This window comes from Watersipora subatra, chromosome 8 (genome assembly GCF_963576615.1).
Source record: "Watersipora subatra chromosome 8, tzWatSuba1.1, whole genome shotgun sequence".
NCBI classification, from domain to species: Eukaryota; Metazoa; Bryozoa; class Gymnolaemata; order Cheilostomatida; family Watersiporidae; genus Watersipora; species Watersipora subatra.
In genome coordinates, this window is record NC_088715.1 from 33,806,396 (window position 1) to 33,833,590 (window position 27,195).

General features: G+C 37.5%; 1 protein-coding gene across 1 annotated transcript; it reads left to right on the forward strand.

Annotated features, from left to right (window-relative positions):
* Positions 1 to 4,705: 4,705 nt before the first annotated feature.
* LOC137402486 (uncharacterized) lies at positions 4,706 to 6,310 on the forward strand. The gene is made up of 4 exons (XM_068088987.1): positions 4,706 to 5,208; positions 5,322 to 5,561; positions 5,680 to 5,882; positions 5,964 to 6,310. Exons 1-4 carry the CDS (start codon positions 4,706 to 4,708, stop codon positions 6,308 to 6,310), a joined length of 1,293 nt encoding a protein of 430 aa, XP_067945088.1.
* The last annotated feature ends 20,885 nt before the right edge of the window (positions 6,311 to 27,195 follow it).

Genomic DNA, 27,195 nt, shown 5'->3' on the forward strand with positions numbered 1-27,195 from the left:
ATTGTTTCGTAGCAACTTATCTGAGATGGCCATGGAGGCTGCATATGCTTTGATGCTTTGCTTCTCTTCTTTCACTGTCTGCTGTACCCTTTTGAGTCCCCTACCGCCGTCTTTCCTATCAAGATACAATCTAGTAGTATCAGATTTTGGGTGGGGTGCTCCATGCATGGTCAGCAGTTTACGAGTTGCTATATCTGTTTTTTGATGGCTTCCTCAGTTCACGTTATTATGCCTGCTGGATATCTTATTACTGGCAGTGCGTAGGTATTTATTGCCATGATTTGGTTCTTGGCATTGAGCTGGCTCCGTAAGACCTGCCGAAGGCGTTTTTTGTATTCGGTAATGGCTTTGTGACGTACCTCGGCTTCGTGGTTGATGTTGCTTTGCATAATCCCCAAGTACTTGTACTCTTCTTCTATATCTTTTATGGTACCATTTGGCATTCTTAGGCCATCTGTGAGCATAGAATGGCCTCTCTTAAGAATTAGCCTTCCACATTTCTCAATACCGAAGGTCATTCCGATGTCATTGCTGTATACCTGAGTGAGGTGTATTAGCGAATCAATGTTCCTTTCTTTGTTAGCGTACAGCTTGATGTCATCCATTTAGAAGAGGTGGTTTATCTTGGTGCCACTCTTAAACTGGTACCCATATTGAGTCTCCTCCAGCATATTGCTTAGAGGGTTTAGGCATATGCAGAAGAGCAGCGGTGATAAGGAGTCATCTTGATAGATGCCTCGCTTAATTTGTACACTTGCCAGCTTTTTGCCATTAGCCTCCAGTTCCGTCTTCCATTTGGTCATTGACATCTTGATGAATGCCACAAGAGCAGGGTGAACATTGTACATACCGAGGCACTCAAGTATCCAACTATGGGGAATTGAGTCATAGGCCTTTTTGTAGTCGATCCAAGCCATGGCAAGATTGGTTTGCCTTCTCCTGCTGTCTTGACAGACCGTCCGATCCACCAGTAACTGATGTTTAGTTCCTCGGGTGTTGCGCCCAATTCCTTTTTGAGCACTGGTCATATAGTAACTCATGTGCTCTTCCAGTTTGTCTGCAACTATTCCTGAGAGCAGTTTCCAAGTGGTGGGCCAGCACGTTATTGGTCGATAGTTTTTGGGATTCGGTCCCTGCTTTGGATCTTTTATCAGAAGTACAGTTTGTCCTTTGGCCAGCCATTCTGGATGGTCACCTTGTTCTATTAGGCATTCCATCTGCTTAGCCATTCTAGTGTGAAGTGATTTCAATTTCTTTAACCAGAAGGCTTGAATCATGTCATGGCCAGGTGCTGCCCAGTTCTTCAGACGCTGCACTCTGCACTTGATGTCCTCTTTGCTGATGGTGAGTCCTTGCTGAGCCACAGTGTGTTGATGGCTCTCTTTAAGCCTCTTCAGCCAATTTGCAGTGGTGTTACGAGTAGTCTCTTTCTCCCAGATGTCCTTCCAGAACTTTGAAGTGCTAGATCGAGGAGGCTCAGACATTGGCCTCTGCAGTTCACCTTTGAACTGGGAATACACTCTAGATGGATTATTGATCAACAGTTTGTTCATTCTCGTGTTATTCCGCTCTTTGGTGTACCGCTTCAGTTGTGCCGAGAGTGCTACTAGCTGCTGTTTGGCAGATTCTAGAGCTTCTATTGTGGCTTCCCTTTTTGGACGCTCCAAACTGTGGTTAGATCTCTCACTGAGCCTACTAACTTTCTTGCGCAAGTCCTTGATCTTATTTTGTAGCCTCAGCTGCCAGGATGGAATGGCTTGAAGCCTTGTTTGCATTGGCTTAATATCCATCTCCTCCAAGATGACGGTTGCTGTACTGTAGATTAAGGCATTAGTCTCACTGATTGATCCAGTGGAGATCGACTCCAGTGCCATGTTAATGTCTTCTAACAGCTTCTTAGGTATGGCCTTGCTAACTCTTCGTAGTGGTACCCTGCTTCCATAATCATTAGCAGCTGACATCTTGTTGATGATATTTTCTGCAAGCTCTCTCAACCTTGGGTCAAGGTCCAAGTGCATGTCTTCTTCAACCCGTGAGTCAACACATGATCGTGTATGCGTGACAGTGTGTGTTGATATGCACTCCTCTTTGGTTGAGGTTGATATATATATATATATATATCTATATATATACATGTATATATATATATATATATATATATACAAAGTTTATTAAAAGCTACAGGTTAAAATCATTACTGCTATTATTTTCATGCAATCGCGTTGCAATCTTCAAGTAGAATGACTATAAATTTTAATGTACAAGCTATAAAATGACTTTATAAAGGTGAAGGCTCAATACTATAGTGTGATATACAGATATATTATACAGCAAATATGTAGTCAAATTATGTTATTGAGCTAATTAGGTGTTTTCTAGCATGACGGCATGTGGATATCAGCTCACTTCTAGTGTTAAGGCTGGCTAACTTTGGTTCGAATATGATGAGGTACTTTTCCCATAGACATAACTGGCAAGATTTCGTTGATCTGTTGTATGACCACGCTCTTTTGATGATCTTCCAGGTTATATTATAGCAAATGTTCATATCTTTAAGTCCCATATGTATTTACTCAATTCTGTTTGTAGCTTTTTAGTTGGATATTTAAAGGATGTTTTGTGGTTGGCTAATCTTGTTTCGAAAGTTGTTTCAGTGAGGCCTACATACGTTTGTGTCTCTTGTGTATTGCGTTCTTTAGACTCTACGGTTGCCTAATATACTATGCAGCTTGAAAGGCATTCTCCATTTAGAAGGCAATTTTCCTGATTTTTGCAGTTGCATTTCCTATCGATGTTGGGTGGTTGCGATAGTGCTTGTTTATTGTGCCCGCTAATTTTGTGGTTGATGTTTGAAGTACAGCTATAACTTAGTTCTACGGAGTTTTTGTTGAAGATTTTGTGTAATTTGTGTTCTGATGGAAATTCACTCTCCAAGATCTTGAAAAATTGTTTACCGTGCTTGGTGTTAACAGCTTTGTTGTATGGGGGGGTTGTACCATAGTGTTTGGCGTTTCCTGTATCTGTGTTGATTGGTTTCTTTGTCGAGGTTGTTGCACTGGTATTTTAAAGAGAAGTTGTATTTACTGTTAGAAAGTGCATTTTGAAATGGGGCTTTTGTTTCTTCGAAGAGTTGCTTGTTTGACGAAATGTTGGTGAGTCTTTTGTTGATGGATTCAGGTATGTTTTTTATGATTGATGGTGAATGATTTGAGTCTTTGTGTACATATGTGGTTGTGTTGTTAGGTTTACTATACGGTTTGAAGCTGTTGTTGTTGAGATTCAAAGTTATGTCTAAGGAGTTTACTACTTTCTTATTTGCTTCGATGGTGATACCGTAAGCTGTGTTTACGGAAAATTTCACATAGTTCTTTCTTAGTGCGCTCAATGTTTCATGCAGTATCTTTCAGTAGTCCTAGGCAATCGTCCCAGTATAAGCCAAAGCTTTTGCCAACTTCTCAGTGATAAGGTGGAGCATGAAGATTCCGACAAGTTGGCAGCTTTCTGCTCCGTCATAAGAGCCCATTCTTATGTCAAACAAGTTTGCAGTTGATCTCTTACCCCATGGTTCATTATCGTTGTAGAGTATAGATTTTTTTGCGTGGTGTATTATACACTTGTCCAAGTCAGATATATTTGTGTATTTAGACGCAAACGTTAAAGCTTTGTTAAGTAGATATTCCGTTATCGAGGGATAAAATTCAACAAAATCAAATACAATGAAAGAGTTTTGGGATTTGTTAGTAATGTTTTTAAACCATGTTAGCACTGATGTTGTGTTTTTCCACATATTTAAGTTCAGTTGGTGGAGTATTTCCCGGTTGATGTGTTCCGTGATTTGTTTACTGATTATGCCTATATCCGATTTGCTAGGATTAATGAGCCAGCAAGTTGGTTTCTCGGAGAAGTTTGCCTAATAGTCTTTAATAGTGATAAATGCTTATTGCTCACTAGTTTTATATATGCGGTCTGCGATATTAAGTTGGTCTGCAATAGCCTTTGTTTCTAAATTGATGAAATTTACTGTAGCTGTAGTTATCTTTTTGTAGTCCTTCGTGGTGTTGTTGGTTAAGAGGCTTCGGTAGGTCTGAGTATTCATGCGATAGTAATTGTTAGTTTTGTCTGCAGCCACAATAACTTTGGTTTTGTCTTTAAGTTTCTTGCTTAGATCAATTTTATCTTGTGCTGAAATTTGCATCGGATTTCTCTAAACTTGATATTTCTGATCACATGTGTGAGTCTGTCTTCAAATCTTGCCATTTCCTTCACTGTTGGTGGAGACTTAGTTGAGTTGAATTCTAAATTTTATGTTTGCTTTGCAGTTGCAGATGTTTTTAGGTAAAAAAGGCTTTCCATCTAATTCTTCTGCGTAACTTCTCAGTTTGCTGTATAAGTTGTTTTATATAAGCTTTTCTTGATGGAATTGGAATACATTTAGTCCAGTATTCAAACCTTGTAGCTTCCATTATGTGCTGTGTATATAAAGTGCTCAACCGAAGGAGCTGAATAGTATATGTGGTTTAAGGCCGGGCCACACGTATCGTGTAATTCCAACTAATCTGGGAAATTCCACTCGTACGAAATTTCTGACCTGCCACCTGGAGTTTCCCCACCACGGATTCGTGCGAAACTAACTTTCAACTAGCCGATCAGAACGCGGTGATAAATTGAAGCCGATTCCGTTTCAATCATTTGCTTCAGTACACACATGGATGACAATCAACGGAGAAGAATTGCTTTGCTACTGCTAAAGAAAAAATATCTGCTACTCAAACAGAAAAAGAGGACTCTCACTACAAACTCAGACAGAAGGTATTGGGTCCACCCCATAAATGAGAAAAGAGATCAACTGGGAGTTTATGCAAATCTGATCAAGGAGTTGAGAGAGGATGAGGATTCAAGAAGACACATAAAATACCTAAGAATATCACCTTGGAACTTTGACTATATTCTTGAGGCAATAAAACCTCTCATAACAAAGCATGACACAGTGATGAGGAAGTCAATAGAGCCAAGACTAAAGCTGGCAGCCACACTTCACCACCTAGCTGATGGAAGTTCTCACGCAGCCATCTCAGCTCACTACCGCTTGAGCAGATCAACAGTCTCCCAGATAATTGATGACACATGTGTCGCACTGTGGACTGTGCTGCAGCCCATTTACCTCAAACCTCCTTCAGGGCCAGATGAATGGAGGGTAGTCGCTGAAGGGTCTGTTGTTTTCTTTTTTTGTGCTTAATATTTATTTATTTATTTTTATTAATTTTCTTCATAATATCCTTTTTCCATTGTTGCTAAAACGAACTTTCATTTAAATTTTGTAGTTTTGAAAGATGGAACTTCCCTCACTGCCTTGGTAGTATTGACGGGAAGCACATCATTATTCAGAAGCCAAAGCACTCTGGCTCCATGTTCTGGAACTACAAACAGAGAGACAGTATCGTCCTACTAGCTGTATGTGATGCTTCATACAGATTCACCCTCATCGACATTGGTCAACCAGGAAGTAATAGTGATGGGGGAATATGGGAGTCATCCGAGTTTAGAAGAGGCTTGGATAATGGTTAGAAAAATATTGTCTTTAATTAATTATTATTTATTTTTTATTATCTGTACATGCCGCAACCAAAACCAATCAGCTTCACAGCCGGGTTCACTACGTTTTCTCTCTCCTTTCACAAATCAAGTTAATCTGCCAGAGAGCGAGCCGTTGGTGGGTTATGAAGAAACTGGAGACTTTCCCTACATGTTTGTGGCAGATGAGGCATTCCCTCTGAAACCATATATTATGAGGCCATTCCCAGGTCGAGCCCTCAATTCGGTGCCCAAGAGAATCTTCAACTACAGACTCTCTCGTGCACGGCGCATCATAGAAAACACGTTTGGTAAGTGATGTGTTTTGGGTCTTTTCACTTCGCACGTGGAGGAATGTCATGTATTAATTTGAAATTTTTTTTGTTTCGCAGGAATCCTATCTCGTCGATGGCAAATCTTGTTTAAGATGATTCAGGCAGACCAAGAGAAGGCAACAAACCTAGTTCGTGCCATGTGTGTGTTACACAACTTTCTGCGCACGGTGAACGACACCAGCTACACACCACCAGGTTACCTGGACATTCCAAACACAGACGGCTCCATCACACCTGGTTTCTGGCGTTCACAAACACACCCACCCTCCAACCAGCCAAACCAAATGCAGCTACAAAGAGGTGGGACTGCAGAGGCAGCAGGAATCAGAGACAGACTTGTGCAGTATTTTTCAAGCCCCCAGGGCTCGGTCCCATGGCAAGATGCCCATATTAACCAAAGATAAACGAACCAATGTCAACCACTCTGCTTGGAACTCTACTAGTCGTAGTTTGTTTTACGTTTTACAGAATTATCGGGGATTTGATTTTTGATTTAAGATCAATGCTTTAAATTTATATGTGTTAAGTTCATGTAGATTAAAATTTTTAGTTCCAAATATTTTTTTTCAACGCTAAATGCAAATGTATTTATTCTGGTTGATAAAATAAATTCTGATCGGCTAAACAACATTGGCAAGTCAGCAAATACTGTATTATTTTTAGATTGTACAGAAATATCAAACTGATGAGAGATTCTGGATTGATTGTTCGCTAAAGAAAATTAATAAAAAATACACACAGATAATATTATGATAAAAACACAGATAAGCAGGAATAAAATACAATATGTGTATTATGATGAAACAAACAGAAAGATACTTGTAGCTAATCTAGTGCTAGGAATCATCTCAGGAAGGCGACAACATCTCTGTGAATGTTGGTGTATCTCGACTCTCGCTCGTGGGCCTGTCAGTACTCCGAGACGACACAAACGACATGGAGCTGGGAAGTCTGTCTGTGAGAGAGCTACTTGGTTGCGGGACAGGCTCTGCATACTCCAACTCAAACAACATGTAGTTAATTCTATTCTTAGTAATTGCGAATTGGTAAGGTGTGAGTCGCTCGAGTCCAGGCACTATTGAGTCCGCAAACAGCTGGTGTTCCGATTCTGGGGCGGGTCTACACAGTTCTCTGATATGGTAATTTACAGACTCCAGCTCGATTTCGATGGAGTGGTCTTCAATGATCTTTTTGCGCTTGATACCTCGGGATGCCGTTTTGATCGTCTGTGGTTCAGTGGGTGGTGGTAGTGTCGGTGGAGTTGGTGGGATAGCTGCTGGTGGTCGAGCAGGTGTAGACGCATGTGCATGGGCTTCTGTGGTTGGCGGGACGACCAGTGTGATGCATGCAGGAACTGAAGAAGATGGTCTAGCAGGTGACAATGGACAGGGTGCGCAGGCTTGTGAGGGAGGTGGTATGTTGGTGGAAGAAGTAGTTCTGAAAAAAAGAAGACTGAATTGAATTATGTAATCTGTTCCACACACATACATAGATATATTTTTTCAATTTTCTGGTAAAACCGCCAATGCCAACACCACAGCTATGAAGTCTAGTAGAATAAATTACTAGTAACTAACCAGTTATTATTCCAACAAATCAGAATTTGTGTGCAAAAACATCTTAAAAGCCAACTTACGCCTGCTCTCGATGAGCTGTGAGTAGCCATTTAGATAGTGGCCACCACTTCCACTGCGGCTCTTGGACTGCTGCTGCCCCACTTGCACAAGCTGCATCATACGCCCTTCTGTTGCTGTTAAAAGTGTCCCTAAGGTTGGTTCATTTTTTCATCACCATATCGACTGCAAACAAACAACAAACTTAATTAACTTTATGTGTACATGTAGAGAGTAGCAGCAGTAGAATATGTGGAACAAGACAACATGACTGAGACTGAAGTAATTAATTGATTGATGCAATTGTTGAGATGATCTACTCACTCTCTCTCAGATAAAAAAATCAGTCCAAAACAAGCATGACCTAAAAACCCAATGATATCAGCAGTACTAGCTACCACACTACTAGCTAGCTACCACACTACTAGCTAGCAACCACCAACGACCTACTACTAGAAATAAATAAACATACCAGTAAACTTCACTTTGGAGTTTGGAAACGCTCTCTCCAATTCACTGGCAATGTCCTTGAAATTGTTCAGTTTCACCCCTCTTGAGTCCTTATAGCCGTTCTCTCGTTTGCTCCAAATTACTTTTCTCTCCCTAACCAAGTCTATAAAAAGTTCCAGATGGTTGTCTTCCATTTCAACGCAAAATCAACTCTCTCTTCAAAACAGATAAAATCTCTCACTCTGAATATGCCCCAAAGAAAACGACCTTCAACATTCAACTAACCTTTTCAACCGACCAATCAAACAATGTTACGTAGGAATTTCTGACGTTTCGTCCAATTCAGGATTCGTTCATCGTGCGCAACCAACGATGGACGAATTCGTCCAAATGTCAATTCGTACGAATCGTTTCGTCCAAATTTCGCCGATTTTGTGAGAATTTTGTCTCTTGTGGCCTTATCTTACACTGTAAAGTAAAGTGCTCTATAATTGAGTCAATTAGAGCTGTATATGAAGTTTATTAAAGGCTACCGGTTAAAATCATTACTACTATTAGTTTCATGCAATCGCGTTGCAATCTTCAGGTAGAATGATTAAAATGTATAATGTACAAGCTATAAAATTACTTTATAAAGTTGAGAGCTCAATACTATTGTGTGATATATATGTATAGTATACAGCAAATATGTAGTCAAATTATGTTATTTAACTTATTAGGTGTTTTCTAGCATGACGTCATGTGGATATCAGCTCACTTCTAGTGTTAAGGCTGGCTAAATTCGGTTCGAATATGATGAAGTACCTTTCCCATAGACATAACTACCAACATTTTGTTGATGTGTTGTATGACCGCGCTCTTTTGATGATCTTCCAGATTATATTATAGCGAATGTTCTTGTCTTTTAGGTCCCGTATGTATTTACTCAATTCTGTTTGTAGCCTTTTAGTAGAATATTTAAAAGATGTTTTGTGGTTGGCTAATCTTGTTTTGAAAGTTGCTTCAGAGAGGCCTACATACTGTTGTGTCTGTTGTGCATCGCGTTCTCCAGACTCTACAGTTGCCTGATATACTATGCAGCTTGAAAGATATTCTCCATTTAGAGGGCAATATTCCCGATTTTGCAGTTGCATTTCCTGTTGATATTGAGTGGTTGCAATAGAGCTTGTTTATTGTGCCCGCTAATTATGTGGTTGATGTTTGAAGTACAGCTGTATAAGTTTTACGGAGTTTTTGTTGAAGATTTTGTGTAATTTGTGTTTTGGTGGAAATTCACTTTCCAGGATCTTGAAAAATTGCCCTCTAAATGGAGAATGCCTTTCAAGCTGCATAGTATATTAGTCAACCGTAGAATCTGGAGAACGCAATGCACAAGAGACACACACGTATGTAGGCCTTACTGAAACAACTTTCACAGCAAGATTAGCCAACCACAAAACATCTTTTAAGTATCCTACTAAAAGGCTACAAACAGAATTGGGTAAATACATGTAGGACTAAAAAGACAAGAACATTCGCTATAATATAACCTGGAAGATCATCAAAAGAGCGCGGTCATACAACAAATCAACAAAATCTTGCCAGTTGTGTCTATGGGAAAAGTACTTCATCATATTTGAACCGAAGTTAGCCAGCCTTAGCACTAGAAGTGAGCTGATATCCACATGCCGTCATGCTAGAAAACACCTAATTAGCTCAATAACATAAGTTGACTACGTGTTTGCTGTATACTATATATATTTATATATATTTACATATATATATATTACACAATAGTATTGAGCCTTCAGCTTTACAAAGTAATTTTATAGCTTTTTGATTATACATTTCAGTCAATCTACCTGAAGATTGCAACGCGATTGCATGAAACTAATAGTAGTAATGATTTTAGCCGGTAGTTTTTAATAAACTTCATACACAGCTCTAATTGACTCAATTATTGAGCACTTTACAGTGTAAACAACATATAATGTATATATACTTATAGTTTCATACATATACAAAGTTAAAATGGAGCATATTAGCTTCGACTACTCTAGCTCTAATTTATCATTGAGCACTCTGTAACAAGTTGTGCAGCATTCACTTTATGTATATATATATATACTTTTTATATACATATTTATATATTTACATATACATAGTACCTGCAATACTATAGACATACATACATTTATAAAAAATGGTTTCCTCACTCCGGTTAACCCGTATGGGTGGTAGTTTCTGCTCTAACTCGGGTCTCCTACCAGAGACCTGGGAGTTTGAGCACTCGCCTCAAGATCTTAGCTGCTCCAAGTAGCACATTTTTCTGCAACTCACCTGAGCTGATTGCTGTTGGTATTTGGGCAAGCTGCATTTTATGCGCCGGTGTTATTGTGCCCAGTGCCCCAATGACTACTGGGATTACAGTTGTTCTTACATCCCAGCATTTTTCAATCTCGTCTCCAAGAGGGAGATATTTCTCTACCCTTTCTTTTTCTTTGCTGTCTATATTGTAGTCGTTGGGTACTGCGATATATATTATAGTAGCTTTTTTGTTCTCCTTGTCCACCACTACTATATCTGGTTGGTTTGCTAGGACATGCTTGTCAGTCCGGATGTAGAAGTCCCAGAGGATCTTAGCGAGATCATTTTCATTGACCTTACCAGGAGCTTCCCACCAGTGTTGTGGTTTATTTAGGCCATACTCGTCATATAGACTTTTATACACAACACCTGCAACATGATTATGCCGCTCAGTGCATGCATTTCCTGCTAGCTGCTTGCATCCACTGATGATGTGTTGGATGGTCTCAGGTGCATTTTTGCACAGCTTGCATCTATGATCGTCTCTAATGTGATAGATTTTGGTTTGGAGTTGCCTTGTTGGGAGCACTTGCTCCTGGGCTGCCATGATTAGCGACTCTGTATTGGCCGATAAGTTTCCTTTGTACAGCCACATAAATGTCTGGTGAAGATCGCCAACTTTAGATATTTGTCGGTGGTAAGCACCATGAAGAGGTTTCATGTGCCAGTAAATTTCTTCATCGTCAGGGCGGAGGTCCATTGTAAGAGCAGCCGATTGAAATTCAGCTAGCAACTTATCTGAAGTCGCCATGGAGGCTGCATAGGCTTTGATGCTTTGCTCTTCCTCCTTCACTGTCTGCTGTACACTTTTGAGTCCCCTACCGCCATCTTTCCCATCGAGATACAATCGAGTAGTATCAGATTTTGGGTGGGGTGCTCCATGCATGGTCAGCAGTTTACGAGTTGCTGTATCTGTTTCCTGGATGGCTTCATCAGTCCTCTTTATTATGCCTGCTGGATATCTTATTACTGGCAGTGCGTAGGTATTTATTGCCATGACTTGGTTCTTGGCATTGAGCTGGCTCCGTAGGATCTACCGAAGGCGTTTCGTGTATTCAGTAGTGGCTTTGTGACGTACCTCGGCTTCGTGGTTGATGTTGCTTTGCATAATCACCAAGTACTTGTACTCTTCTTCTATACCTTTAATGGTACCATTTGGCATTCTTAGGCCATCTGTGAGCACATAATGGCCTTTCTTAAGAATTAGCCTTCCACATTTCTCAATACCGAAGGTCATTTCGTTGTCCTAGCTGTATACCTGAGTGAGGTGTATTAGCGAATCAATGTCCCTTTCTTTGTTAGCGTACAGCTTGATGTCATCGATGTAGAGGAAGTGGTTTATCTTGGTGCCACTCTTAAACTGTTACCCATGGTGAGTCTCCTCCAGCATATTGCTTAGAAGGTTTAGGCATATGCAGAAGAGCAGCGGTGATAAGGAGTCACCATGATAGATGGCTCGCTTAATTTGTACACTCGCCAGCTTTTTGCCATTAGCCTCCAGTTCCATCTTTCATTTGGTCATTGACATATTGACGAATGCCACAATACCAGGGTGAACATTGTAAAAACTGAGACACTCAAGTATCCAACTATGGGGAATTGAGTCATAGGCCTTTTTGTAGTCGATCCAAGCCACGGCAAGATTGGTATGCCTTCTCCTGCTGTCTTGACAGACCATCCGATCCACCAGTAACTGATGTTTGGCTCCTCGAGTGTTGCGCCCAATTCCTTTCTGAGCACTGGTCATATAGTGACTGGTGTGCTTTTCCAGTTTGTCTGCCACTATTCCTGACAGTAGTTTCTAGGTGGTGGGCAAGCATGTTATTGGTCGATAGTTTTTGGGAATCGGCCCCTGCTTTGGATCTTTTATCAAAAGTACAGTTCGTCCTTTGGTCAGCCATTCCAGATGGTCGCCTTCTTCTATTAAGCATTCCATCTGCTTAGCCATTCTAGTGTGAATTGATGTCAATTTCTTCAACCAGAAAGCTTGAATCATGTCATGGCCAGGTGCTGCCCAGTTCTTCATACGCTGCACTCTGCACTTGATGTCCACTTCGCTGATGGTGAGTCCTTGCTGAGCCACAGTGTGTTGGTGGCTCTCTTTAAGCCTCTCCAGCCAATTTGCAGTGGTGTTATGAGTAGTCTCTTTCTCCCAGATGTCCTTCCAGAACTTTGAAGTGCTGGATCGGGGAGGATCTGACATTGGACTCCGCAGTTCACCTTTGAACTGAGAATACACTTTAGATGAATTATTGATTAACAGTTTGTTCATTCTTTTGTTATCCCGCTCTTTGGTGTACCGCTTCAGTCATGCCGAGAGTGCTACTAGCTGCTGTTTGGCAGATTCTAGAGCTTCTATTGTGGCTTCCCTTTTTGGATGCTCCAACCTGTGGTTAGATCTTTCACTGAGCTTACTAACTTTCTTGCGCAAGTCCTTGATCTTATTTTGTAGCCTCACCTGCCAAGATGGAATGGCTTGAAGCATTGTTGACAGTGGCTTAATGCCCATCTCCTCCAAGACGACGGTTGCCCTACTGTAGATTAAGGCATTTGTCTCACTAATCAATTTTATTGAGATCGACTCCAGTGCCAAGTTAATGTCTTCTAACAGCTTCTTAGGTATGGTCTTGCTAGGTCTCCATAGTGGGACCCTGCTTCCATAATCATTAGCAGCTGGCATCTTGTTGATGATATTTTCCACAAGCTCCTTCACCCTTGGGTCAAGGTCAAAGTGCATGTCTTCTTCAACTTGAGAAGAAGACTTTTGAGGTTCACTCATAAAGTAGCACTGCATGAGGTCCGTGTTATCAGTCTGAGTCCATTTCATCCGTTTTGAACCAGTAGCCCATTTTTCGCTGCCATGTTATGGCAAAGCAACATCAACCACGAAGCCGAGGTACGTCACAAAGCCATTACCAAATACAAGAAACGTCTTCGGCAAGTCTTACGGAGCCAGCTCAATGCCAAGAACCAAATCATGGCAATAAATACTTACGCACTGCCAGTAATAAGGTATACAGCAGGCATAATAAAGTAGACTGAGGAAGCCATCAAAGAAACAGATATCGCAACTCGTAAACTGCTGACCATGCATGGAGCACCCCACCCAAAATCTGATACTACTAGATTGTATATTGATAGGAAAGATAGTGGTAGGGGACTCAAAAGTGTACAGCAGACAGTGAAAAAGGAGGAGCAAAGCATAATAGCATATGCAGCTTCCATGGCCATCTCAGATAAGTTGCTAGCTGAATTTAAATCGGCTGCTCTTAAAACGGACCTACGCCATGATGATGAGGAAATTGACTGGCACACGAAACCTTTTCATGGTGCTTACCACCAACAAATATCTAAGGTTGGCGATCTTCACCAGACATATATGTGGCTGAACAAAGGAAACCTAACGGCCAATACAGAATCCGCTAATCATGGCAGCCCAGGAGCAAGTGCTCCCAACAAGGCAACTCCAAACGGAAATCTATCACACTAGAGACGATCCTAGATGCAGACTGTGCAAAGATGCACCTGAGACCATCCAACCCATCATCAGTGGATGCAAGCAGCTAGCAGGGAACACATACACTGAGCGGCATAATCATGTCGCAGGTGTTGTGTATGTGATGAGTATGGCCTTAATAAACCACAACACTGGTGGGAAGCTCCTGGTAAGGTCAATGCAAATGACCGCGCTAAGATCCTCTGGAACTTCTACATCTGGACTGACAAGCATGTCCTAGCAAACCAACCAGATATAGTGGTGGTAGACAAGGAGAACAAGAGGCCTACTATAATAGACATAGCAGTACCCAATGACTACAATATAGCCAGCAGAGAAAAAGAAAAGGTAGAGAAATATCTCCCTCTTGGAGAAAACATTGATGAATGCTGGAATGTAAGAACAACTGTAATCCCAGTAGTCATTGGGGCACTGGGCGCAATAACACCGGCGCATAAAAAGTGGCTTGCCCAAATACCAACAACAATCAACTCGGGTGAGTTGCAAAAAAGTGCGCTATTGGGAACAGCTAAGATCTTGAGGCGAGTGCTCAAACTCCCAGGTCTCTGGTAGGAGACCCGAGTTAGAGCAGAATTTACCACTCATACGGGGTATCCGGGGTGAGGAAACAATTTTATATATTTATATATATATATATATATATATATGTATATATATATATATATGTATATATATAGATATATATATACATATATATATATATATACATGTATATATATATATATCTATATATATATACGGCCACTTCAGATAAGTTTCTAGCTGAATTTCAATCAGCTGCTATTACAATGGACCTTCGCCCTGATGATGAGGAAATTGACTGGCACACGAAACCTCTTCATGGTGCTTACCACCGACAAATATCTAAGGTTGGCGATCTTTACCAGACATATACGTGGCTGAAGAAAGGAAACCTAATGGCCAGTACAGAGACGCTAATCATGGCAGCCCAGGAGCAAGTGCTCCCAACAAGGCAACTCCAAACAAAAATCTATCACACCAGAGACGATCCTAGATGCAGACTGTTTAAAGATGCACCTGAGATCATCCAACACATCATCAGTGGATGCAAGCAGCTAGCAGGAAACTCATACACTGAACGGCATAATCATGTCGCAGGTGTTGTGTATAGAAGTCTATGTGACGAGTATGGCCTTAATAAACCCCAACACCGGTGGGAAGCTCCTGGTAAGGTCAATGAAAATGATCGCGTTAGGGCAGAAATTACCACCCATGCGGGGTATCCGGGGTAAGGAAACAATTTTCTTTTATATTTATATATATACAGAGTATTGCAATATATAGTACTGCAAATATCCTCGTTTCCAAACCATCAAATATAACAGTAGATGGATGTAAGTGTGATGAAGACTGCACTGCTTACTATATTTCATGTTTTATTCTATTTGTACCATTGACCAACGGATCTACCTACCAATGTTGTACTGAGTTGACTGTATGTTAACTTGAATGTGATCGATCTTTTTACATATTTATTTTTAATATATATATTATATACATATTCTAGATTTTTGCAAGATCTAGTGTTTATAATGTTTATAATGTATAATTTATCTAGAGTTTATAATGTTGCAAAGATGTTTATAGATTTTTGCAATATTATAAATATACTGCTGCCTATTGAAAATTTTGATATAGGTTTTATGCATAAACATGTAGAAGGTTTCAATTCAGAAGCGAGAGTTTAAATAAAACATAAATCACATGCAAATAGTTGCAAGACATAATGTCTAAATCCTACTAGTTTTAACTTTTCCTAAACTTGACCCTTAAGACCGAGCTGTTATTTGATTCAATGTTCACAGCAATTTCCTGCAATTATCATAAAGTCAACGGTAGATTTATGGTTGTTTTTACATACATATAAACATGCATGTGCTATGTTTCTTCATGTAGACAATACTAATACATAGTATATACACGTTTCATAGTACCTTGTTACTTTGAAGTTTTGTCAAAGTTTTTTCAATTTGTCAAACACCTACATGTAACTGATGATTGTAAAGATTTTACATGTATTTCAAAGACAATACATGATTGTAGATACCCTTAATCACCCTGACTCAAAAATGGCAAAACTAAAGAAACGGACCTACAATAACCAGTGTTTACTCTTTGGAGTTGCGCATCTCAAATAACAATAAGTTCAAGCGCCATAAGGATTTGTTTGTCAGACAACTCTATCTAACGAGTCCATAAAAACTCACCAACTGAAACAATGCTTTAATAAAGCGCATCCTGGGCATATAGGGAAAACTAAACTTTTTTGAAAATAATGATTGGCATTAAAGTGGTAAGATTTGATAGCATTGGTACTATCAAACTGCTTGCATCCTTAACTTTGCAAACATCATATGTCATCTAAGCCATTAAAGTCAAGAAGCCACACAATACTCTCGAATCATCAATTAAATGGTTCAAATTGAACTGCGCAAAACTAGTATTTGGTGAAACAGCTGCAAGAAGAAGCTTCCTGAGTTAATAGAAATTGCTTGATACACTCAAAAAATGCTGTTGAAAAGAAACTTTTTTGTCACTCACCAAGTTACTCCACTTAAGTAGTAATAGAGTTTTTAAATTGAATAGATCAATTGGCAAAAGCTCGTTTGTGTTGTTATAGTTGCCACTATGTTAAATTCCCATTGCGGATATGTGCAAAAGTTAAAACAAAAAAACCTGAGGCACAGAACACGCATTGATTTATACAAAGAGATTCACTTGCATCAAAAAACACTTGTAAAACTAATCCATGACTATTTTTTAAACTGCAAATGAAGCAAACAATTATATCAACAGGTCTGCATTGAATACAAAATTATATGGAAAGATCTGTAAAGAATTGGATGCCCCTCACTTTGCTCTTGCTTACTTTGATAAAATTATTAATGCACTGAGTAAGATCAATCAACAGCTGCAATGTTGAAATAAAACTAGTGACTGCGAAGCACTATTAATGGTAATGTAAGTTAGAAATGTGGCAGAATCACATTGAATCAGAAAATGTCTGTAGTCATTTTCAAATTCAAAGAAAACACGGGAAAAAGACAGTGAATGTTATTTCAAGCTCCTTGCAAAACAACAGCACCTAATTTAGCTCTTTTGCAAAAAAAATATTAATAGCATCTTTTACCCAGTAAGCAGTGACTAATAATATTTAATGAAACTACCGTAAAACCTGTATTTCAACACGACCTTATTTGAACACAAACTTTCTTTGACCTACACTATGGACGAAGGATTGAAATTTACATCGACACGTTTTAATTGATCATCACTTCTATTTGAAGGCCACTTCCATTTGACTGCCACTCTTTGACATTCTTAATTTGTAAGAACCCATAATAGCAAGTGATCAGAATAGAAAAGGGTCAACAAAAACTACTAATAAGTACTCAATTACATCAAAAAACCTAATTTGATCATTGTTTATATTTGTATCGTAGCCTTTTTCCAACTCAATCTTGTTTTTTCTTTTATATAATTTGGCTGAAAAACTAAAAAATAGCTAGTAGCGGTATGAGGCTAATAGTAGTAGTTCTTTGTTTAACACAGTATTGATATTCTGATGTATTTTAAAGCCTTTTAATAATTACGATGCTTTGGAAAACTTGGGCTAACCACACATTTACCTTAAAGTTATCATTTTTTAACAGCCAATGCACTTGGCAACCAGTTTGATGGGAGCATTTTGAAGAGAAATTTTATATCTGCATTTATTGTTGAATCTACATCCTGTACTAAAGCCATGACTATCTACAATCCAATTTTTACCTTTGCTAAGCTGTGCTGACAGGAAAAGAATTTTAGGGCTCAACTGTAAAAAAAAACTATGCAGGTCTGCCAGATAATTTAGCAACTACATTCTTTAGTCCATACATTTTAAAAAGTGTCTGGAGCAATTGCTCCCGTAGCCCATTAACGTTTGTTAGTTATTTGTTTAACAGTTATTTCCCAGTACCTTTATTTTAACAATCCATACCGATTGCACTCTCAAGATACATGTATCAGGTAATAAGTGATTACAAAACTCATGTCATTTCTGTTGCTCATGCTAATTACTCCTAACTTTATCTTCATACCCTTTAATGGTGGCGTGCCGCTGACCAAATGGCTCTATGCGCACCATGCCAGCGTTGTTCTAACTTATTGAACCAAATGCATAACATTGTGGTAGTTTGTAAAATTTCAAACTTACATGTAAAAGAAGCTTTTGAGAAGGTACCAATTTAACACTAAAGATGCTAACAAAATAACATCCAAGCAACAGATGCGTCTTTCGTCCAGCATCAAAGCCAAGATGCAACTTGGCTTTGATGTATAAAGGAAGATCTATACAAACCTATCAAAAACAGAAAATTCAGTGCAAAGAGATAACAGAATGGTGGTAGGGGCATGAAGCAATGAAAATCAATCAAGCTGCAAACCCCGAGTTTGATCAGGCTATATTCAGAGGTTCAGCCATACACACAGAATACGCCAAACTAAACTACTTGTGAGGCAGCCAAAAACTACAATATATCGACAAAGTTGGTAGCTTAGCAGAATTTTACAGTGAGATCATAACTCTTAAAGTAAATATGGATACAAAAGAACTGAAACAAGATAAATGCTTGCCTAAAATTGTTTACTAAATTGTGTTTGCTCAAACAAATGCTTTGCTTAATTAATGGGTAAATAATTGAGACAAAATTGACTGTTTGATAATACCACTATAGTATGCTCCTTGTGCTAAAAGAAATACCAGGTATGTTTTAGTAGCTTGTTCTACACTAGCTGTAGCCATGAAATGAAAATGATGAATATAAATTTATTTATAAAGTGTTTACATAAATGTAGAATTAATAATGAAAATACTATAATTCCCATTCTCTATAATTAAGCAGGAAGAAAACTCAGATGACAGAGATGACCTAGATCAACAGAAGGCCTTGAGCTTGTTGCTGACCAGCCTGTTGCTATCAAAATTGTCTAGGATTCTAAATATAAGAAAACCTAATTACAGGAGCTATAACACGGTGTACAGTGAATATTGGGAAATGAGTAATCACCTTTAGCGATAGCGATAACTGATAGTGACCTGGTTTTCCCATTTTGAAAAGTATGTAAAAATAGAATTGCTTAGCAAAAAATATTTTAATAGTAGCCAATATTAAGACAATGTTTTATCAGTCTAGTTAATGTGTAAGCTTTGCAATGAAAATAAAAGTGAAATCCTACTGATAAGCCAATTCATCGGCTTACAGTCTGTACTTCTATTACCGTGAAAGCCGATACATCGGCTCACGATAACGAAAGAGGTAAAAAATTCATTAAATACCAATGCAGTGAGTTTCTCAATGCAACTGCATTTTGATGGTGTAGGCGTGACAAGATCTAATGTTAAAGTGATGTTGTGAGTTTGAGTTTGGTCCAAATAATTTGAGGACAGTTGTATATCTAAATAAGGGTATAAGTCCAAAATATGGCTAGAGTCACATGTACAAAAAAAGAAGTGTGTGCAATTCTAGATTTTCTGCCCCTGACAGTGTCTGCTCTTAATTAATGTGTTGTAATCCCAAACATTGAACACCTGCTGCTACTAGCTAGACAAATGAACCCTTTTACAGCTCTATGCAAGTTTATGCTAATTGTACGATAGACTGCTATGAACACATTTTTGCAAAATTACATCAGCTATGTGGTAACTAAATATTATTTATTTAAGAAAACAACCAACAAACTTTGGTCTTTTTATAGCATTGAGTTATGCCTGAAAAGCACCTAAAGCATCAAAAGATTTAGGCTATACTCGCGAAGCAGCTTATTCTGTCTAGCATTTTTTCTCGACGACCAATATTTTTAGTTAGATTACGTCTACCGCAAGCGACCTATTGTGAAAGTAATGGTGTGGTAAGAGTGAGAAAAATTGTGAAGAATACCGATAATTTTGTAGCGATCATGGCTTCATGTAGTTTTAACAATGCACAATGCACAACACATGGATACATTGAATTTTTTTGCGTAGTTCTGTTTGTTAACAAGTTTTCCCTATAAAATATGTAACAAAAATGTTCTAGATAGTGGTTGAAATTGAATAACTATACGCAAATCATGCAGCTAAATGGGCAATTTCTCTCAAATGGCTGAAATTAGGCCTAAAGGAAGATACTTACATGGTTAGCAGAAAAAAAGGTTAACAGAGCACACTTTTTCCAATGAGATGAAGAGTTGCAGTTATCTAAACTTGTTATTTTTATAACATATATCACATAATAGCCTGTCAAGGAAAAGTCAAGAAAATCTGTCTGAAGTTCAAATAAAGTAAGAAGAAAATTACAACAATTTTAAAGGTTTTTAAACTTTTTCAAACAACTGTAATCTTTTAATTTCATATCATGAAAGAAGTGTTTTGTTGAAATAAATTGGAAGAAGAAATAAAACTATAAAGGGGTTTAAATGTAGAAGTGAAATCATTAGAAAATATCAAATAAATATAGTCTGTTTTGCTACGATTACAATTAAAAAGTTATTTGGTAAATGGTTATACAAATTTAGTTCATTTCATTGTTGGCATCATAAGCCGCAAATATTGCATAGACGTATAGAGTGGTTTAGCAACCATAATAATTATCTAATGCACTCACTGCCTGGCAAAAGTCCTCAAAATCATGATCATTAAAAATAGTATCAAAAAAATGTGTTAACCTCAGTAACTATAGTTACCTACTACAACTTTAGTGCATTTTGGGGTTGTGATCTGGAAGAAAACGTAACATTACAATGTACTATGTGGAGAGTTCTTACCTACAAAATACACGTGTAACTTAAACGCTGAAACTAACTTATATAAACTTAGTTTACTAAAAATATGCTTGAAAGAGGTTTTAGTATGCATTTTTAGTAAACTTTAACCAAAAATTTTATAACCTATCTGTTTGAACCCATTTTTATCATAACGGATGATGGTTAACTGAGATACAATTGCTAAGAGTTTTATCTTGATAGGAATTATTGTTGATATTGTATTGCAGAACAAAAAGTAGCCTTATAGTAGTATGACAGGGCTCAAAAAGTATTGGTTAAACTCAAGGACGAAGCCCTAGTGCGAGGGGAACAAATAAAAATTTATGAAACTAGATCGTGTTTCAAAAAGTTGATAGAATTCATAAAAATTCAAGTACTATGTCATTTTTATGTCAGCGTGTAAAATCAGGAAAATGATATATATAGTGTGTTTATATAATAATGGCTATGAGTCGTAAGAGCCTCTATAGACTCTTAGGCAATTGGATTACAAACTTACGGTTTCAATCACTGTGAGTTCCAATCCAGTAAGCTATAGCTATACAGCTGTAGCTGAACAGACAATGATTCAAACAGATGACTACAGACAAACTAACTTTGAGGTTTAAATATATAGAAAAAATATAAATAGATATTTATTCTATATATATCTCAATGTTTGTTCTGTATATATATACATGATATATATATGTATATATATGTATACATATAAGCTATGTATATATATACATGTATATATATATATATATTTCTCAAAGTCCGTGTGTCATGTGTTCGTTCGTCGGAAATCCGGCTATAGATCTTAAAATCTTGATTTTATGCCATCCGATAGATTCGAACTCACAACGGTTTTTTCAGGCTATTCTGTATACCGTTTCCATATGCTTTATCCCTGAGCTATAACGCCTTAGTAAACCTGTGTGTTTTTATATACATTCTCATATAACAGATACGCTATGCGCGTGCAAACTATAAATTAGCCTTGCTACAAAAAGCTATTTAAACATTGCCATTAAAACTGCATTTTAACTCACATCGAATTTAACGGATACACCTGTGCTATTTATTTTAGCCTTGCGTTCACGAATTAGGATGCTACTATTTAGAAATATTCTGGGATCTAAGTATATGCAACGCGATGCTTCTTCATCTTTTTTTAAAGTCTTTTTGGTAAATTATCTCGAACTATAATTTTGATGATTTTTGTACAGATTATATACGTTACCAAACTGGGTATATACGTTTCGTCGACATTTCGTACCTAACATACCTGCTATTTATTTTACATCTACATTTAGTTAGTAATTTATTTCCGCTGCTCAGGAGACTTATGTTTTTTGACTTCTCATTTGGTACCTTGCGTTCTACAATCATTAAATACAAACTAAATCATTGTTTGTTTAAAAAATATTTTACGTTATTTCTTTTAGTTTAAATTAAAACATCTTTGTTTGGATGAATATTTTCCAGTTTGTTATTAAACCTTTATTTTAATAGCGATATAGTATCTTACCAAGCGCAATTTCCTTTTCTCAACAGACGGATAATACGAAGTTCGCAAACGCACTCGAAAATCACAAAAGTTCCTATAAGTGCTCGCTTTGTGTACTAACTTACACATCTTTCCTTCTAAACCTAACTATTTAGTAATTCGTAATTTATTTTACATCTTACAACAAACGTTTGTAAGATTATCTATTATATTATCTGTAAGATTTATCGTGTAACGTTTTAAGTATTAGTTATTCCTCGCTATCTTATGTTTACACACATTTACATATTTTGAGAAATATATATCTAGATTTACATTCTCCTATTACATTCTTAAACTTCTTATAACATTTGAAGTTTATAATATTAGATTTTAAAGCTTGTTTCATTATTGTTATTATTTCACCTTGCATTTTTTTAAACGTATATTGGGTATCGTGTTTGAAGTTATAACATTATTCATTTTCAAACACCGCTATTATTACTTAGTCAGTTTCAAATCTTTATTATTAATATTAGTGATTCGTAATTAACTTTACATTTTACAACAAACATTTGTAAGATTATCTGTTAGATTATCTGTTAGATTATATGTAAGATTTATCATTTACATATTTTGAGGAATATATATCTAGATTTACATTATCTTATTACATTCTTCAACTTCTTATAACTTTTGAAGTTTATAATATTAGATTTTAAAGTTTGTTTCATCATTGTTATTATTTCACCTTGCATTTTTTAAACGTATATATTGAGTATCGTGTTTGAAGTTTTAACATTATTCATTTTCAAACACCGCTATTATTACTTAGTCAGTTTCTAATCTTTATTATTAATATTAGTAATTCGTAATTACTTTTACCACAAACATTCGTAAGATTACTGTAAGATTATCTGTTAGAGTATCTGTAAGATTTATCATTTACATATTTTGAGGAATATATATCTAGATTTACATTCCCCTATTACATTCTTAAACTTCTTATAACTTTTGAAGTTTATAATATTTGTTTTTAAAGTTTGTTTCATTATTGTTATTATTTCACCTTGCATTTTTTTAAACGTATATTGAGTATCGTGTTTGAAGTTTTAACATTATTCATTTTCAAACACCGCTATTATTACTTAGTCAGTTTCTAATCTTTATTATTAATATTAGTAATTCGTAATTAATTTTACAACAAACATTCGTAAGATTACTGTAAGATTATCTGTTAGATTATCTGTAAGATTTACTGTAAGATTTATCGTGTAACATTATAAGTATCAGTTATTCCTCACTATTTTATATTTACACACGTTTTTGTAAATTGTAAATCTAGATATATATTTTGAGAAATATATACATGTATCTAGATTTACATTCTCCTATTACATTTTTTACGTTTTTTAATAAACTGTTCATTACATGTTTTTTCAAAAGTTACACATTGTCTAATGCATCCAAAGAAAAGAACCTGCAGTGAGTCGTCACAGGAAAGAGAAGAAAGACTTAGAAAAGACAGACTGAGGAAAGCGGCTGCTAAAGCCTTGGAAACTAAGCAGCAAAGAAATGAACGCTTAGCAAAGGCTAGAGAAAAGAGAGCATCACAGACTGAAGAACAACGCTCGCAAAGACAAGCGTATGATCGAGACCGAATTGCAACTGTAAGATCTTAGAGACCGATAAACAACATTCAAAAAGGCAAGCGTGTGATCGAGAGAGGATTGCAACTGTAAGATCGTTGGAGACTGACGAACAACATGCAAAAAGACAAGCGTGTGATCGAGAGAAGATTGCAACTGTAAGATCGTTGAAGACTGACAAACAACGTGCACAAAGACAAGCGTGTAATCGAGGGAGGATTGAAACTGTAAGATCTTTAAAGACTGACAAACAACGTGCACAAAGACAAGCGTGTGATCAAGAGAGGATTGCTGCAAGAAGATGCACATCTTGGAGAGAAAAGTTTAATGCAGTATTTTTGTACGACTGCTCTTTTAATTATGAGAGTGATTCTTTTTGTTTAATAGGAAATATGAATAAAATTTGTCACTATTGTCAAGCACTCAAGTGGAAATACGAAGCTCCAGGCTTGTGTTGCGCTAATGGATAAGTCAAAATACCAGTCATTACTTCACCCCCTGAACCATTGCAAAGTTTAATGATTGGAGATAATGCATATTCTCACCACTTTCTATCTAACATTCGCAAATAAAACAATTGTTTTCAGATGACATCTTTTAGAGCTTCAAGAGAAATTTGCGAGCAAGGTTTTATGCCCACTTTCAAAGTGCAAGGACAGATTTATCATTTGAACGGATCGCTTTTGCCAGCTGAAAACGAAAACAACAAGTTTTTGCAAATTTTCTTCATGGGCAATTCTGATGACGATGTAAATCAAAGATTTGAAAATGTCTCAGGTGTCAGGCGTAGCATCGTCCATGATTTGCAAGACTTTTTTCACCGCTACAACTACGTTCAGGAATTTAAAACATCCATGGAAAATCTAACAGATGACAGTTTGAAAATTGTAATTCGTGCAGATAGGCTGCCAGCTGGAGAGCATGAACGAAGATATAATGCACCCGAATTAGACAAACCAGTGATTGTTATTGTAGCACAGGACTTTGATAAGAGAGATATTGTGTTGCACAAACGACAATCAGGACTTACAAAAGTTTTTGAAACGCATATATCCTATGATGCGCTACAGTACCCAATCATATACTGGCAAGGACAAGATGGATATCATCTTACAATTAGGCAGGTGGACCCAAACACAGGTAATGAAGCACAAAGGAAGACAGTATCTGCCATGGATTTTTATGCTTTTAGGATAATGATACAAAACACAGGATCAAACCACTTACTCAGATGCAGACACCTGCTCCATCAATTTCTGACAGACATGTACGCAAAAATTGAAAGTGAAAGATTGGCTTATATTAGACATAACCAAAGAAGACTTTGAGCTGACAGTTACATTCACCTAAGAGACGCTATGCTAAACGATGATGAACAGAACATCGGCCAATTAGTCATTCTTCCTTCTTCCTTTACTGGAAGCCCTCGATACATGGATGAGTATGTCCAAGATGCTATGACCTATGTCAGACAACATGGAAGGCCAGATATATTTATAACATTAACATGCAATCCAAAATGGTCGGGTATCAAAGAAGCTCTCCTAGATGGGCAAGCAGATCATGACAGACATATGAATTGTAGCTAGAGTGTTTGGGCTAAAAGTGAAACTACTGCTCAACTTGCTAACCAAGGGAAAAATTTTTGGCGATGCTCAATGTTTCCTTTATTCAATTGAATGGCAAAAACGAGGTCTGCCTCATTGTCATCTTCTTTTATGGCTGGTAGAAAAAATACGCTCATTTCAGGTCGACTCAATAATACATATCTGCAGAAATTCCAGATAAAGAGGAGGACCCAACGCTGTACAGCATCGTTACCAAGCAAATGATACATGGACCATGTGGCAACCTCAATCGCCTTTCTCTCTGTATGAAAGACAAAAAATGCACCAAACAATACCCGCGAGCACTAATTCATGACACTCTGACTGCTGATGATGGGTATCCACAGTATAGAAGACGAATGCCGGGGATGGGAGGACATTTTGCAATAATTCAACGTGGTGGTACAAAAATAGAAATTGACAACAGATGGATTGTGCCATACTGCCCTCTTCTATCGAAGATTTTCAACACCCATCTCAATGTGGAATATTGTCATTTGGTTAAATCCATAAAATACATTTGCAAATACATTCACAAAGGTAGTGATCAAGCAGCTTTTGTTATAGAAAATAACAGGGATGAAGTTACCACTTTTCAAATTGGTAGATATATTTCCAGCAATGAGGCTGCTTGGAGGATTTTAGGTTTGCCAGATCATCAGAGACGTCCTGCAGTAACACACTTTAGTGTAAATCTGGAAAATGGACAGCGAGTATACTTCAATGAGGAGAACATCGAACAAAGTGCACAGGAACCACTAAGGACTACTTTAGCAGAATTTTTTAAAGCATGCCAAAACGATGAGTTTGCTCAAACTCTACTATATCATCAAATGCCTACTTACTACACATGGACATCACAGAAAAAGTGGAAATCTAGAAAACAAGGAAAAGTTGTTGAAAACTGGCCTCACATCTGTGTATCAAAGGCGCTGGGAAGAGTATATACCGTTCATCCAACAAATGTAGAATGTTTTCACTTGCGCATTTTACTACACAAAGTTACAAGACCTACTTCGTTTCAACAGCTTCAAACTGTCGACGGAATCATTTGCTCAACATTTAAGGAGGCATGCCTCAAACGAGGATTACTAGAAGATGACAGACAGTGGCACAACGCTCTTCAGGAAGCTTCAGTTTCAGATTCACCTTCTCGGTTGCGTAATCTGTTTGCTGTTATTCTTATTAGCTGCAATCTTTCTGATCCCAAACAATTATGGCTAGATCATAGAGAAAGCATGAGTGATGATGTATGCAGACAATTGAATCAACTTTAACAACAAATCTCTTTAGATTTCACAGCTGAAATTTTCAACAAAGCTTTGACTTTATTAGAAGACAAAGTCATTAACATTTCTGGTAAGAGACTAGAGCAACTCGGATTCACATCGCCATGCAGAGATTTAGACCTGCTTCCAAAGACAGAATTGCTACGAGAAACCAACTATGACATGGCAAAGTTAGATAGATTTGTTAGCAGCACCAAACCAAACCTCACATTTGATCATAATTTAGTTTATGGAAAAATTTTAAAAGCTGTAGATGATGAGCGTGAAGCGATCTTTTTCTTGGACGCTCCCGGTGAAACTGGTAAAACTTTCTTGCTCAATCTTTTGCTTGCTAAAATCAGATCTAACCGACAAGTCGCACTGGCAGTCGCATCTTCAGGTATAGCCGCTACGTTGCTGGAAGGTGGAAGAACGTCTCATTCCATGTTTAAACTACCATTAGATATAGGACGCCTGGAGACTCCTGTTTGCAACATCCGTAAAGGTACTGAATTGGCTCAATTGTTACAGACCACCAAATTAATTGTTTGGGATGAATGAACA